Genomic DNA, 15,426 nt, shown 5'->3' with positions numbered 1-15,426 from the left:
CTTTGGCCAGAGAAACACAGTTCCAAAGGCTTCACCGAAGCAACTATGGTATGAAATAAGGGGAAGGAGTGAGGGATAAGTGTTAGAAAGGGCCTTCACAAATATGGTCTCATTTTATCTTCACAGCAACCCTGCGAGGTAGATGCTGTTAATCCATATTTTACAGTTGAGAAAACTAAGGCAGAGGTTAAGTGATTCACCCAGGGTCACAAAGCTAGTAAGACTCCAAGGTCAAATTTGAACTCAGGGCATCCTGACTCCAGGACACCTAGCTGCCTCAGAGGGAGCTGCTTTCTAATCCCCTAAAATAGAATAGCACCCCAAGGAACGGAAGCAAGTTTTAACATCTGTGAATATAGGTAAGACTAACTCTGTGTTTGCCAAACAAAACATTTTTGTTTCTTACTGAACCAGAACACAAAACCCCTCAGGATTAAACTTCTTAGGCAATGCAAAGAATTTCAATACACGTACCTGGAAGCTGCCATCCTTCAGTGCCCTGTGAAGCCACTGGTTATCAGTCACATAATTCAATAAATTCAATTTGTTTATTAAGATTTTATTAAGTGCAAGGCACTGAGATACAAATGTGAAAAACAATGCAGCCCTTGCTCACAAGGAGCTTACACATTTAAAAAAAGGGAAGTGGGAAGGGAGATAAGGGACTAGGGACTGTAATACAAGGCAGAATTGTGAAGTGCAAAGAGTCCCTCTCTCACCATAAAACAAAGGGGGAGGGGGGGCACAAGATATCTGAAGGAAAGCAGTGGGGGAATCCAAGAAGGAAGACTTCATGAGGCAGATAAGAGATTGGTTCTTGAAGAGGTAGAGACAGGAGAGTGAAGAACAAGAATGGAAAATGAGCCCAGTTCAGCAGCCTGGAAAAGGTGGCTCTTAACATCAGATTGTAGAGAGTCTTCAAAACCAGTATTAAGGAACATAAGTAGGTAATGGGAAGTCACAAAGGAGTTAGGACGGAGCTGCAAGCCCCATTAAGACGTGAACCAGCAGTGTGCAGTGTAGATTATAGAACAGGAAGAAGGTGATAGATGAGAGTCTGAACCAGGATGCTCTCACAGTAGGTAGGATTGGAGGGGTTAACCCAAAGGGGAGTGTAGAATGGAAATACACGACTGTTCTTCTCAAGATGGCACATCCACTTGACTGGATGCCTGAAGGATCTGTGGTTTATCAGTGAAACACCAATACACATTACAACCTGTCAATAACTTGGTAGGGGTTAATAAGTGGCCTGAGACTTGAGAGTTAGGTAGCTCAACCTAGATCAAACAGGTAATCTTCTTCAAAGGCGAGATTTCCTACATCTTCATGACTCCAATGCTAACACTCTACCCAATATGCCATGTTTTCTTAGCTACAGATAAACTAAGGCAAATGGGATTTTTTTTTTCAAATGGGAGGAGGAAGATTCAAGAGAGACTATCAAGGAGAAATGAAAAGAAGTTGATGAGTAGTTTCGATGAGGGAGGTTAAGAAGGATCAAGAGTAGTACCTAAGTTTTAAGACAAGGAGGGTGATGGGGGGCCTTGACAGAAACAGTTACCACTTCAACAAAGGGGAAGGGAAAAAAAAATTATCAAAAGAAAATATCTTCCCTTGATTTTCCTACACTTGGGGTGGGGGGAAGAATCAGAATATGTATGATGTGAATGTGTCCTTCAAGAAGAAGGCAAGAGAATGTATTCTCAAGAGGGAGGTGGTCAATAGTCAACATCCCACTAATATCCAGGAAATGGAATACGCCTCTCCACTTCACATTCAAGCTTGCTCAAATGCAGGTTCAGTATTTAAATTCTTTCACTTTTCCCTCCTCCCCAAGCAGGACAAAGCCCTAGATTTGTTCTCCATTTCCCTGTAGCCATAAGAGCATGGATAACTAAGAGGCAATGAAACCTGAGGCACCGCCCAGCCCCAGAACTGAGTTAGAACCAGCCCAACCTCTGGCAGTGGAGAGATAGGGTGGATGTGTATATGCCTTGTCAGCCTCAATAGCCGTCACCTCCCAGTTGATCCCTTTAAGGAGCCAATTCAATGGCAATACCAGGTAGAGAGTGGAAAGAGCTCTAGACTTGGGGTCAAGAAGTTGAGTTCCAATTCAGCCTCAGACATTCACCAGCTGTGTGACCCTGGGCTAAGTTACTAAGTTACCTCTCTTGGTCCATTTCCTCATCTGTAAAATGGAGAGAACAATTGTACCTACCCTCAGAGACTTTGTAAGAACTGAATGAGAACACATGTAAAGTGCTTTGCAAACTTTAATGTTTTAACATTTTAACTTTAACATTTAACTATTATCATTATTATTTCACCAGTCATCTATACAAATTCCGGACTTGCTGACTTCACTCCTCACTGCAATAGCTGTGACAACAGTACCATTGGGCTATTTCCCCTGGCCCACAGGCCAGGGAAGAGGAGGAGGGAACTGTTTTCTACTTTTAGCATATGAAGGGACTATAAGCCTGACTAAGGAACGTGGAATTCAAAGACACAAATCAGACTTGCTTAATGACTGTTAGTTGCTGAACTAGTTAGTTGTAGTACCAGCACCTGGGCAACAAGAAACCTGGCTTCTAGTCTGAGCTCTGCCACCGAATTTCACCATCTGGACAAATCACCATCTTCCTCTATTCCTTTAACTGCAAATGGGTGAAGACAGTACTCTTCTATCTGCACACAAGAAATGGGGGTTAGGAGAATCAAAATGCAAGTCCTGGTGCTACTGATCCTCATGAGCTAGCAGGTATAAGACAACCACCAACAGGAATACATGGAATCATGGGGCTGAGTGGAAACAGTCCTGGGAAAACAGGTACCATGGTCTGCTACAGATAGGCAGCTACAAGCCAAAGGTCTTAGGTCCGCCTTAGATCTGCTATACATCTCTTTCCCACAGGAGAGGAAACTACATCCCCTCACAAAGTTTTGTGAGCAGAAAAATAAACCTTTCATCTAGGATAGTCCAAAGTATAAGTGGCATTAGAGAACATATATATAGACAGGTGCACATGTGGAATGGAGAGCAAGTGAGTAATTATAGATTGTGAGTTATATAAACAGCCTCACCTCTATAATAAACCAACACCTCAAACCTCTTTAGTCTGACAGATACTATGGAAAGTTCACCGTTTATGTAACACACATATTTAAAGATCTGAGATTTCATCAGTGTGTGAAATCCCCCACTCATACAGACTGCCACCAATCTAAAAGCTAGTAGATAAGTTACTGAGGCTCAGAGTGACTTGCCCAGGGTCACACAGATAGTAAACATCAGAGGCAGGACTAAACTACCATCCTGCTGTTCAAACCCAGCACTATCCACTATACACCACACTACCATGTTTCGTCTTAATGCTTCTATCTGGGGCAGTAAGGAGACGGTTAAGCTCCCAAGACAATACTTCTGCTTTCTGAATAATGTAAAGGGATCACAACCAAGGGTCACTCACTGAAGGAGCTTCTTTTCCATTCCACTTCTATAGAAAGACACCTCAGTGAGAACAATATTCTTTTAAGAAAGGGAGGAGAAAAGAAATGTATAAATATACAGAAAGTTCTTGCTTTATATAAATTCACATTATGCAAATTTGACTTTATATAAAAAATTCTGAAAGAAATCCACATCCCAGAAAACACTTGTGTTAACTGTACAGTACTATGTTCCTTCTCTCTTGCTCTCTCTCTGCTCCTGCTCCTTGGCATCACGCCCCCCACACACACCAAGAAACAACCAATACCCCAATCCTCCAAGCAAAAGGAGAACAGACACGCAGACCACCACTGCCACACCTGGCACCAAGATAGAAGATCTTTGCCATGCTCCAAGCACCCACGTGTCCCCGGCCCTGACCTGGATAGCCATGTATCTGTTTCTGGCTCCCATCCTCTCCTGTCTGTGTTCTTGTCCAGACCCCACCTGTCTGCTTCCCAAGTGTTCCTCCTCTTGGTTCCAGCCAGGACCTCACCTAGCTGGCCTTGACCCCTGCATGTTCCTCCCTGTTCTCACTTCTCTGTCTCTGGCCCCATGAGTCCTTCAACTGTGTGCTGGCCGCCTCCCTCCACAGGTGCTGGGGGGGAGGTCCTTCCTGCTCCTCTCCCTCCCTTCCCTGTGTCCATGGCAAATCTGCATTATGGAAAAATCGCTTTAAGTAGATTTTTGCGGAAGGGTTCATTTACTTAAAAGCAAGAACTGTCTATACACAAAATACTGTCAAGGTTCACAGGAATCAGAGCAAAAGTCACCAGAAATCTGTCTTTTTGAGCCACTTGCAATAGTCCAGTGGGAGCTTGGGGCAACATTAGAGTCTGTGCGTATCCTGGACCAATAGTTTTCTGGCCTCCTGCTCCACATGTTCCCCAGCTAGCTGACAATTTATTGTAATAAACCTGCCAGTCTCTCTCTATCTCCTCTTTCCCAGTCCGTGATCTCAACCTCATGCTAATACTGATTCCATAAGCATTCTATAATGCTTCCCTGGTTCAGTGTCCCATCAGAATTTCTGAGCCAGCAGGGTTGCCAACTTGATCTTGCCATCCATGGAAGCAGTAAGGCAAGTGCCACAGTCCATGGCTGTGCACCAGTCTACAGTGACCACTGGGGCTCTGTGACCCCCGAGGCTCAGGCAGCTCTCCAAGACCTTCTCATCACTGCTCAACTGCAAAGGAAGACAAGAAAAAAGAGACAAATAAGAGATCTCTGGAATGGACTGCCACCGGAAATGAAGAAACCCTTAGGGAAAAGTTGGACAGCTCATTTTAAATTGCCAAACCTCATTTAGATTGGGAAGAGGCATACTTAACCTGAGTAAGGATAAGCATGCCTGGATCCCCGAGTACTTTGGTTTGGCTGACTAGATTAGATATATACTGTCACCTCCCTCCCTCCAACCATAAAGGATTACTGCTTATAGCTTAAATGGATTATTTTACAAAAATTGGAAGTGTATCATGCTTTTTGGTAACAATTCAGAAAAAAGTCATTCCAGCATTTGTCACTTCACCAGGAGATTTCTATCCTGGTAAAAGATTTGCTACGTGTTTATAAGCAGTAGGGCCCATGTTGTTAAGGAGCCTATACCAAGTTGTTTACTTTCCAACATTCTTTGTCCAACTACTTTCATTTTCTCCTTATTAACATTCCTTGGCCCAGGGTCAGGCAGCTGCTAATTAGTGATCGACAGCAGCCCAAAGTTCTTTCCATCACATGACACTGTCTCAACTTTGCAGGAACACACTCTCTCTCTTTCTCACAATCCCAGTCAAATCAAAAGATATGGGCAGAATGACTTCTATACAAAGAAGAGCTCCACAAGTACCAAGCATTGAGGCAGGAAGCAAAACTCAAACGCATACTAGATGAGGCAGAGATCCAGATAAAGGGTACCCATCCACCCACAAGATCACAACATGGGAGATTTAGAGCTGAAAGGGACTCTGAGGACTTCAAGAGAAATACTCAGGAATTACTGCTTCAACCATGTTACCTTATAGATGATGCCCCCTGTAGCAGAACAAGTTAGCATGTAATTTCCTTCAGAATCAAAAGCAAAGAGACGACCCCGTGGAATCTGGACTTGCTTGTATCCACTGTAACCTGATAACACAAAGGGGCCTGTGGCATCCATGGGGAGGGAATATTCAGACACTTTCTGGCCACTCTTGTGGATGTTCCACTGAATAAACTAGAATTACAAAAGAACAAGAAGAAAGCTGCTAATTAAAAAGTAGCTGTAAAATGAAGCAGAACCCCAGAAAACAATCTAAAAGATGACTATGACAAAAAGAACGGAAAGAACAAAACAACCCAAACTTAATAGTGTCAGAGTATCATGACTAAGCTTGATCCTAAAGAAGAGATATGAGAAAGCACCTCCCCTGATTCCGCTAGATATTGGGGAAAATGGGTATGGGTCACTGCACATGTCAGATATTTTCAACTACATTGGTTAGTTTTACTGATAGGACTCTCTGGGAAGGAACAGGATAAAGAGGAGAAGGATATAGTGAGAAATACAGATAACATAAAAAACAAAAAAATTTCACTTAAAGCTATTAAAATAAAGAGCATCTGGCACCAGGAGCACAGAGATCATCAGTCACCAGAAGTACCTCTGTCGTTATTCCAACTTAATGGGAAGCCCAATTCACTAAGTCCATCTCCTTTCTAAAAACTTGGCCCTCAGAAGCAAGATATGGCTTATTAAAAAAATGTTTCAGGGACTTTGGCAGCTTATGGGAGGGAAACAATAGTAGAAAGAGTGACTTGAAACCCTTCACAGAACTATCACATTACACACTAACCTACAGCCTCTCGATCCCTACTACCCACTCCCATCCTTGCCACCTACAGTGATATGGGTCACTCCCTCCTCAGGAGGAGGGAAGCAAATGCTAATAACCCTTAAAATCCAACAGAACCCATGCCAGTGAGGAGGGAAAACTCCTAATGCTAAATAAGTGTCCAGAGCCATATCATCACCTCCAATACAGCTCAAGACAAACTGGTTTAATCTAAGGAGTATTTCAAATCCCCACCCACCTACCTCACACCCAACCTACCTTCCCATCCTCTCCAATGCTGTACACAGTGTTCTCATCGTAGCTAAATTCCACAGAATAGACCTCCCCACTATGGGCTTTCCAGCTCATGGCACACTCATGCTGCTGCATATCTGAGAAAACAAATTACAGAATTCCCCTTATATTCAATGGTCCCACATCACTATGCTTTTATAATGAATTGGTTCTATTTTATAATTCTTTAGTTTTAATTAACTAGATCATCCACCACTCCAGAGAACCTCCTTCTCAGTACAAAGTGTAAAAAGCTGGCCTCAGGACCCAGCTCAATAGTTCTGCTCCACTGTCTGTTTCTTGATCAAAGAATGTTAAAACTGGAAGAGACTCTAAAGGTCATTTTGTAGGTTACAGTAATGTCAGAGCCAAGACTCAAACCCAAGACTTCTCACTCTAAATTCAATGACCAAGTACTTTGTTATTAGTCATTGATATTCTAGTGCCCTTCCTGAATGGGGAAAGCTGGGAAACTCATGTACCTAAGAAGAGGTAATGGCCCCCTCCAGCTATGAATAGGTGGGAGTTAAGGGTTGAGACCTCTCTTCAGTATGAAAAATTGTCAAAAATACAATTAAATAAGCCACCAAGGTGGACCCATACTTTCCCTTGTACTCTGCTATTCTGCCTTCTCTTCTTCTATATACAACAAATTTACAGAGAAGAGTTAAGAGGTGGTGCTCACACAAGTGAGTACAATAGCACCACTCTCAGTTTCAGGATCAAATGTATACCTCACTGGGTCACAGATGAGCTGAAACTCAAGCAGACCATGAGAAGCCCCACTGGAAGAAGCAATAACCCTCACTCCCCCTCTCAACTCCTTCCAAACACTGATCACATGGATGTTAGCCATGATAAAAAGAGCTTATCATAATACGCTAGTGCAAAAGCACCCAGATCTTACTCCAGCCCCACAGATTCAATCTCAATTGTGCTTCCATCCTCACAGACCCCACAGTCCAAGTGACTGCTCTGAGACAATGAAGACATGAATCTCTTGAACAGAACTACTCACCAAAGAGCCGAATGGCTCCATCAGCTGCCCCTGTGACCAGCAGGTTCCCATTGTGGTTGAAAGCAGTACAGTTGATAGCAATGGGGTCTGGATCCAGGGAGAACTGGAGCTGTAAGAAAGAGCTGTCAGTGGGAGTCAGAATGACCCTAGCAACATGCTGCTCTCCCAAATGTACAAGCTGCTGAGTGAGGTACTGCATGTGGCTCGATGCTTCCTCTCAGCATTACAGCTCACTGCACTGGCCAAACAAAGCGCTGATTGTGAATTATGCTGCAACCAGTTTCTATACTGATGACTACACCTTTCCTAAGACTCTCAGACATTGATTTATAGAACATTCACATCAGATAATACACAGGATCATAGATTTCAAGCTAGAAAGAGACCTCAGAGGTCATATAATCCAATCCTCTTCTTTTACCATTGAGGAAACTGTGACCCTCAGAGGTTAAGTGACCTGCCCAACATATGTTATAAGCTGTAAGTAGCAGATTCAGGAATCAAACCAAAGTCCTCTGACTCCAAATCATTTATGTCCTTTCTAAAATGAGCCAGTCCATTCTTTGGTGATATGGTGATGGTGGTGGTGGTGGTGATTATCTCTAAAAATAAGGCTCACAACATTCCAGACTCATTCTTATACCCACACTGAGCTTTAAGGCTTACAAAGTGCTTTTTAACTGAGGTAGGTTACTTTCTGTCTGAACCTGTGATCTCCCTGGTACAAGAAATTCCTTCTACCAAAGCAAATCAGCAACTCTTTTGCAATTGACAGTCTTCTAATGCTGCTGATGGCCCCAAGAAGTTAAATGACTCATCAATGGCCATGCAGGCAGTAAGTGTCAGGGGAAGGTAACCAGCATTTCTTAAGTGCTCACTCTGTGACTACCCACTTTCCCCTGTGTTAAGCACTTGGGAATAGAAAAAAAGGCAAAAACAAGTTCCTCAGCCTTCAAGGAGCTCCATGGGTGAGACAGTATGTAAATAATCAGTATATACAAACTATCTACAAAATAATTTGAAAAGAGAAGGCACTAACAGCTGGGGAGGGGAGGAGACAAAAAGGGGGGTTAGAGGGAGAGAGAGAAGGGGAGAACGGGAGACAAGGAAAGAGAGAGGGAGAGACAGAGAGAAGAGAAAGAGATAGAGAGAGAGAGAGGGAGGGAGAGACAGAGAGACAGAGAAAGAGAAGGCGAGAGGGGGGAGGGAAAGAGGAGAGAGAGACCTGCAGAAGGTGGGGCCTCAACTTAGACTTGAAAGAAGCCAGGGAAACCAAGCATGGATGAGGGGGTAGAATATTATAGACAGTTCAATGAGTGCTTTTTAACGTTATCAACTATATTATAGAAAATGGGGATACAGAAATAAAAATTAAAGTTCCTCCATCCCTTACAAGACTTGTGTCCTACTAATTCTACTATGTTTTAAAGACTTCTGGAGAAGGAAATTATATATTATGCATTGTTTTTCCCTTTTCTGAATGCTATATTGAGGATTCTATGACTATGATAGCGAGTTCTCTTACAAAATAAAGGGGGAGAAAGTAAACTTACTCTTTTGGCTTACCAGCTGCATGGCCCTAAGTAAACATCAAAGCGAAATCATTCACCGCTAAGACACTCACTTAAGATAAAATCAGATTCCCAACAGGGCTTAGGGTAAGAATATTGATAATTTATCTGCCACCTTTTGTCACAGCATGTGTACATGACATGAAGTACAGACACTTCCTAACTCATGAATATTTCATACATACGAACACCAGCGGTTTGTGATATTCTTGCCAGAGCAGAGAAAGAGGAACAACATTATAAATGGTTCTAAGTTCCCAGATCAATTCACAAAAGCCACTTAGTCCCAAAGGTACCTGAAACACCCTACATCTGCAAGAATACTATTTTCTACTTTCTTCTTGTTGCAAATTTCATTTCATATATTTCAATTATAAGGTCGTTGTGGGCTAATCTGTGAACCTAAACAGTTTATAATGTTGTTTCTGTAAAAAAGCATTTTCCCAAATTCCAAACTGCATTACAAATGAACATCTGGAAAACAAGTCATTTTAAAACTAGAGGTTGCTTAGTCATATTAATACCTCATTTATCTAGTGAAGTCAAGAAAATGGCATGTGCCAAATAAGTGAATTTTCCAAACCCCTGAGCTTACCCCTCTTAAACTCCAAAATTCTATAGGGAGACATCTTCTCGACATGAACTGGCTCCTTCCCTGCCTTCTTCAACAGATTATACTGAACTTCATTTACACTTTGCTTGATGAGTCAGTCACCACCATTCACATCAGTTTTTACAGTGGGCTGTCATACAATGAAGTCTTCAGAGACAATCAAGTGTAGGGATGCTTGTCCCTTTTTATTCTAAATGGCCCCAGACTCCTGTAATTTTATAGTTCTTTTGTATGCTTCTTATAGTTCTTATATCTTCCAGCAAAATCCCCTTTCACATCTTGCTATTATTGTTAATTACTTCCATTTTAACTTACACGCAATTCTACATCAGGTATGCTCTGTTTGGTTTTTACTTCCAGGTTTGTGATTGTCTTTTAAATGAGTGCAGTTAGTCTGCCAGTCTGACCTTAAGATATACTTTAATACTGACTCATATTCACACCCCACAGAATTCTTTCACAGTTTAAGAACATTAACAAATACTAAATCATGATGAAACCAGCAGTTTGTTCCTATTTGGGAACACAAGAACTCGCACTTAAATAAGGCAACCTTCTAACTGTCATAAGGAGTGACACTGCCACTCAAGCCTGCTAATTCCCACCTATGGCTCTACCACAGCTGGAGACATTATGAGAGGCTGCCATGACCAGCTGAGATGCCTGGGAAGAGAGCCATGTATGTACCTGCTGCTTCATGGTTTTAGTGTCCCACAGCAAGAGCTTGCCAGGAACCTGGTTCATGCCTTTGATGCCACTGTCGAGTGTTGTGTAGTCCATCTGTGAAATGAGGCTGGGGGATGCAGCTGAGCAGACAAAGGAGGTCCCACTGGGGCTACAGGCAAGTGACAGAATCCTACAACAAAGGAGAAGCTCAGTCAGATTCCTCACCCACAAAAGATCTTTCAAAAAGAAGAGACAATAACTCAAGGCACTACTATTCTAAATCTGACCATGATTAGTAAGAAAAAAATTAGGGAAACTGAAATAATGGGAACCACGATGGCAAAGACCACGCTACCTTAGAGGCTGTGAAAATGCCAGGTACAGTTTCACTTGCACCTTGAACTTTAAGAGAACAGATCTCAAAGAATTCAGAGATTGACAGGATTCCATGGATAGAGACTCTAAAAGAGAAATCAACTTGAAACAGGTGGGAGACTCAAAAATAAATTCTGGTGATAGAGTCAGAAATGAGACTGATAAGGAAAAAGGAGAGGCATCTAGAGAGATCAATTTGCATGAGCAAGGAGTTCATCAATACTTACATTATATCATCTACCCAGCAAAACCGAGTATAATACCTCAGGGGAAAAAATGGAATTTCAATGAATTGATTTCCAAGCATTCTTGTTGAAAAGACCAGAGTTGAATAGAAAATCTGACTTTCAAATATAAGAATCAAGAGAAACATGAAAAGGTAAACAGAAAAGAGAAGCCTTAAGGAACTCATCAAAGTTGAACAGTTTACGTTCCTTCATAGAAAGATGCTATTTGTAACTCATGAGACCTTTTTCAGCATTAGGCTAGTTAGAATATATATACATACATACACACATGCATGCATGCATGCATACATACGTATATACACATACATACATATACAGGTATGTGTGGGTATGTATGTGTATATTATATATGTGCAGGTATGTATATGTACATGGTTGTTATGTGTGTATGTATATATATACACAAAGACAGAGGGCACAAGGTGAGCTGAGTATGAAGAGAGAATACCAAAAAAGAATAAATAAAATTTACTGTTGAGTGAAATGTACTAAGAGTAACAGAAAGGGAGAGGTAGAATGTAGCAAATCATCTTACATAAAGGAGGCAAGAAAAAGCTTTTACAATAAGAGGGAAGAGATGAAAGGGAGTAAGTGAGCCTTACTCCCATGGGATCTGGCTTAAAGAAGGAATAACCCACTCAACTGGATATGGAAATCTATTTTATCCTGCAGGAAGGCAGCGGGGAAGGGAATAAGACAGGGAAGAAAATAGAAGGGTCAGCAAATTAGGGAAAGGGATAATTGGAAACAAATACTATTGTGGGAGGACAGGTCAAGGAAAAGAATGGAATAAATGCAGGGCAGGATAGGACAGAGGGAAATGTGGTTAGTGTTTCGCAACATGACTATTATGGATGTGTTTTACATGGCTACACACATATGACCTACATTGAATTGCTTGCTTTCTCAATAAGGGTAGATGGGGAGAGAGGGAAAGAATATGGAACTCAAAGCTTTAATAATGAATGTTGAAAATTGTTTTAGCATGCAACTGGGAAATAAGATGCACAGGCAATGGGGTATAGAAATCTATTTTGCCCTACAGGAAAATAGAAGGGAGGACAGATTGAAGGAAGAGGTGGATGGAATTCATGCTGTCCTGGGGTGGGAAGAGATGGGGAAAAAATTCTGAATTCAAATTCCTGTGGAAGTGAATGCTGAGAATTGAAAAATGAAAAAAATTATATATTAAAAAAAACACTATAAGAGGGTATTTAAACAAAGGCAGATATATGAGAAATAAAAAAGAGGTGCAATGTCCTAGGAGAACAGCATCAGAAAGACTAAAAACCAGTATGAGCTAAGACTTGTGATAAATGATAAAGACAATAAAAAGTGTCTTTTAAAAAAGCCATTTTCAGTGGCAAGAGGAAGGTCAATGATGTGAGAGCCCAGGACGATAATCAACAATGAAAAGAACACAGGAAGAATGCCACTCCTGTTCTGCTTCACTTTTCAATATCAAAGAAAAGGATTTTCAGACTGGGAAAAGTAGAACAAAAATGGTTCATAGAACTGAAACCCAAGATAGCAAGAGAGCTGCTAACTGCCCTAAATAAGTTCAAGTCACCTGACCTACCAACCTAATCTCAGGAGACTAAATTTGTAAATATGATTGCTAAATCACTGCTTTTGATATTCGTTCTGGCAAGTGGGAAAGGCACAGTAGAACTGGAGAGACTCAAAATGTCCCAGTTTTCAAAAGGGGAAATAAAGTGGATTTTGTAAGCTAGATGTAGGCTAACTTACTAAAGGCCTGGTTTGTGAGTTTTCATAAAAAGAGGTGGTTTATGGAGAGCAACATGGTAATATTCAAAAGGATGTGAGTCACAAAACTTTGTGACTGACCCAGCAATTCAACTGAACTTGAACCTAAAAAAATCATAGAAAGGTAAAAGGAGAACTAGTGATACAAAGAAATCAATAACTGGATCGTACATAATATAAGACGGAGACGCTTTTCACAGACAACATTTGGATGAATAGCTAGAAAAGTTATAGTATAGTCATGTAATAGAATATTATGGTACCATTAAAAAAACTTATGATGAAATGTTGAAAGTTTTATACAAAGTCATGAGATGCAAAATTAGCAGAACCTGAAATGCACATACACTGACTAAAAAACTACCTTTTCTTTAAAGATAAGGAAGCCCAAAGTGGCAGAATTTCAGAGACATGTAAAGTGACAGAGCAAATTCATTTTGTGTTTGTTAGTTGTTAATTCATTGGATTACATTTAATAAAATGCTAAGGATTTACATAAGATTTTATTCCCTATATGTTTTTAATTGACTGTTGATTGTTATCAAGTTTATAATAAAAGTTTTAAAAACTTTTAAGAAGATGTAGTGATTACTAAGTCAGAGTGGATAAGACTCAGTCATTTCAAAACAACCTCTTTTCCATTTTCATAGTGTTACTAGACTAGTGGATTCCAGAAATGATATGGACCTACATCTGGATTTTAGCAAGGTGTACAACAAAATCTCTCACAGTATTCTTGAATAAAAGATGGAGAGATAAGACTAACATTTTAGATGGATAAGTTCAGAAATGATTTACTGATGGGACCCTGGAAAGAGGTCTCTATTGAAGTGACCCCAAGAAGTGGTCTTTGGTTCTACTTCATTCAGATTAAAGAGCAGATAGCATAAATCATATAAAGTTGGAAGGAAAACTAATAAATTAGGTAACAGACACAGAACCAAAAGATCTTGACAGGCTAGAATAGTAGGCTGAACTTCAAATTGAAATTTAATAGGGACAGAGATAAAGTGCTGGGCTTGGGTTTAAAATCAACAACTGCACAAGGACAGCAGAGAGAAGGTACAACTCAAAAGCAGTTCATGAGAAAAGAAGTCTGGGGATTTTCGTGGACTACAAACAAGCTCAAAATGAATCAGTAATGCAATGTGGCAACCAAGAAAGCTTACTTCATCTTAGATTATATTAATTATAAAAGAGTATCCAAAACAAGAAGGGTGACAGTCCCACTCTATTGCTCTCTGGGCTAACCACATTTGGAGCATTCTAATACCGGGGACCACATTTTAGAAGTGAAACAAATAAGCTAGAACATATCCAGGAATGGGTACATATTCAGGTACAGGTACCTGAAACCATGCCATGAATATCAACTAAAGGACCTGTGGAGAACCTAATGGGTACAGATCATTAGAAGGAGATTTTGGTTACCTTAAGAAGAAACTTCCGAACAATTACAGCTCCCAGAACTGGGATGGATTGCCTTTGGGGTTACATGAATTCCCAGTCAAGGGATATCTCCACGTAGAAACCAGAGAGCCACCTGTTAGGATGCCATGTAGATGGAAGGGTGGAACTTGATAATCTTTGAAGTCCCTTCCAGTAATTTACCTGCTTCTAAGAAGGCTGGATCCTAGGATCCCAGATTAGGTGCAGAGGATTGGAAAGTAACAGCTATATTATGAAGGTCTGATTCCCAAATTATTTCCTTAACAGTGAATAGAGGAAAATGACTACAAGTTATGGTATATAAAGGCAACAGAATATCATTGTGCTTTAAGAAACAATGAAAAAGTGAAGTAATAGGAGAATAATTTATACGATAACAATGACCTGGTAAAGATAAACAACTCTGAAAGAATTAGGAACTCTGCTACCCACTTCCTAACAGAAAAGAAGGTCTCAGGGTCCAGAATGACATCATTTTTTTTTTTTGGATACAGTCAAAGCACAAATTTGTTTTGCTTGACTATACATATTTGTAACACAGGTTTTGCTTTTCTTTCACTGTTCTGGGTGGTTGGGATGGCAGATGGAAGGGAGAGTGAAAAAGCAGATAGTTTACTGACTAAGGAAATAAACTACAATTAAAACAAAATTTTAAAAAGGCCAATGATAAAAAGAAAGCTTCCACACAAACTAAAATATAGACAAGCATTAACAGCAAAGAACTAGAAATAAAGCATATGCTCCTTTATTGGGTGATGGCCTAATAAGGTATTATACATAAATGTAATGGACTACTATAACACCATAAGAAACAATGAATATGAATGCAGGAAAACATGGGAAGACTTACATGAGCTGAAAAAAAACCAAGGAAACAGAATAAACAATTATGACGATAACATTAATGAAAAGAGCCCACAAAACAATCAAAGCTGGTTCTGTGCAGTTACAGTGACCAAGCTTGGCCCCAAAGAGGTATAAGAAAGTCCTTCCCACACTTCTTTGTGCAGATTGTTGTGTTTGTCCTTCATTCTCAAAGAGGACCATGACATCAAGATGATGACATGATTTGCAGCTGACTTTGATCTGAGTGAGGGAGGGCTGTCCAGCCTCACTTTCTTC

The 15,426-nt window shown here is 40.6% G+C and overlaps 1 protein-coding gene across 3 annotated transcripts in view; it reads right to left on the bottom strand.

The window, feature by feature from the left end:
• Window positions 1-2,258: 2,258 nt before the first annotated feature.
• Window positions 2,259-15,426, bottom strand: part of WDR91 (WD repeat domain 91) — a 34,013-nt gene continuing 20,845 nt past the window's right edge. For all 3 annotated transcript variants that reach the window (XM_072652688.1, XM_072652689.1, XM_072652690.1), the window contains exons 11-15: window positions 10,487-10,655; window positions 7,616-7,724; window positions 6,583-6,695; window positions 5,508-5,705; window positions 2,259-4,679 (exon numbers count right to left, since the gene is read on the bottom strand). In XM_072652688.1, the coding sequence (XP_072508789.1) occupies window positions 4,515-4,679; window positions 5,508-5,705; window positions 6,583-6,695; window positions 7,616-7,724; window positions 10,487-10,655 (754 nt within the window). In that variant the 3' untranslated portion in view covers window positions 2,259-4,514. The remainder of the gene's footprint in view (window positions 4,680-5,507; window positions 5,706-6,582; window positions 6,696-7,615; window positions 7,725-10,486; window positions 10,656-15,426) is intronic.

Source organism: Notamacropus eugenii, chromosome 3, assembly GCF_028372415.1.
Source record: "Notamacropus eugenii isolate mMacEug1 chromosome 3, mMacEug1.pri_v2, whole genome shotgun sequence".
In the NCBI taxonomy this organism is placed as follows: domain Eukaryota; kingdom Metazoa; phylum Chordata; class Mammalia; order Diprotodontia; family Macropodidae; genus Notamacropus; species Notamacropus eugenii.
Note: the sequence above shows the minus strand (reverse complement) of the source record. Positions and strands in the feature narration are given on the sequence as shown.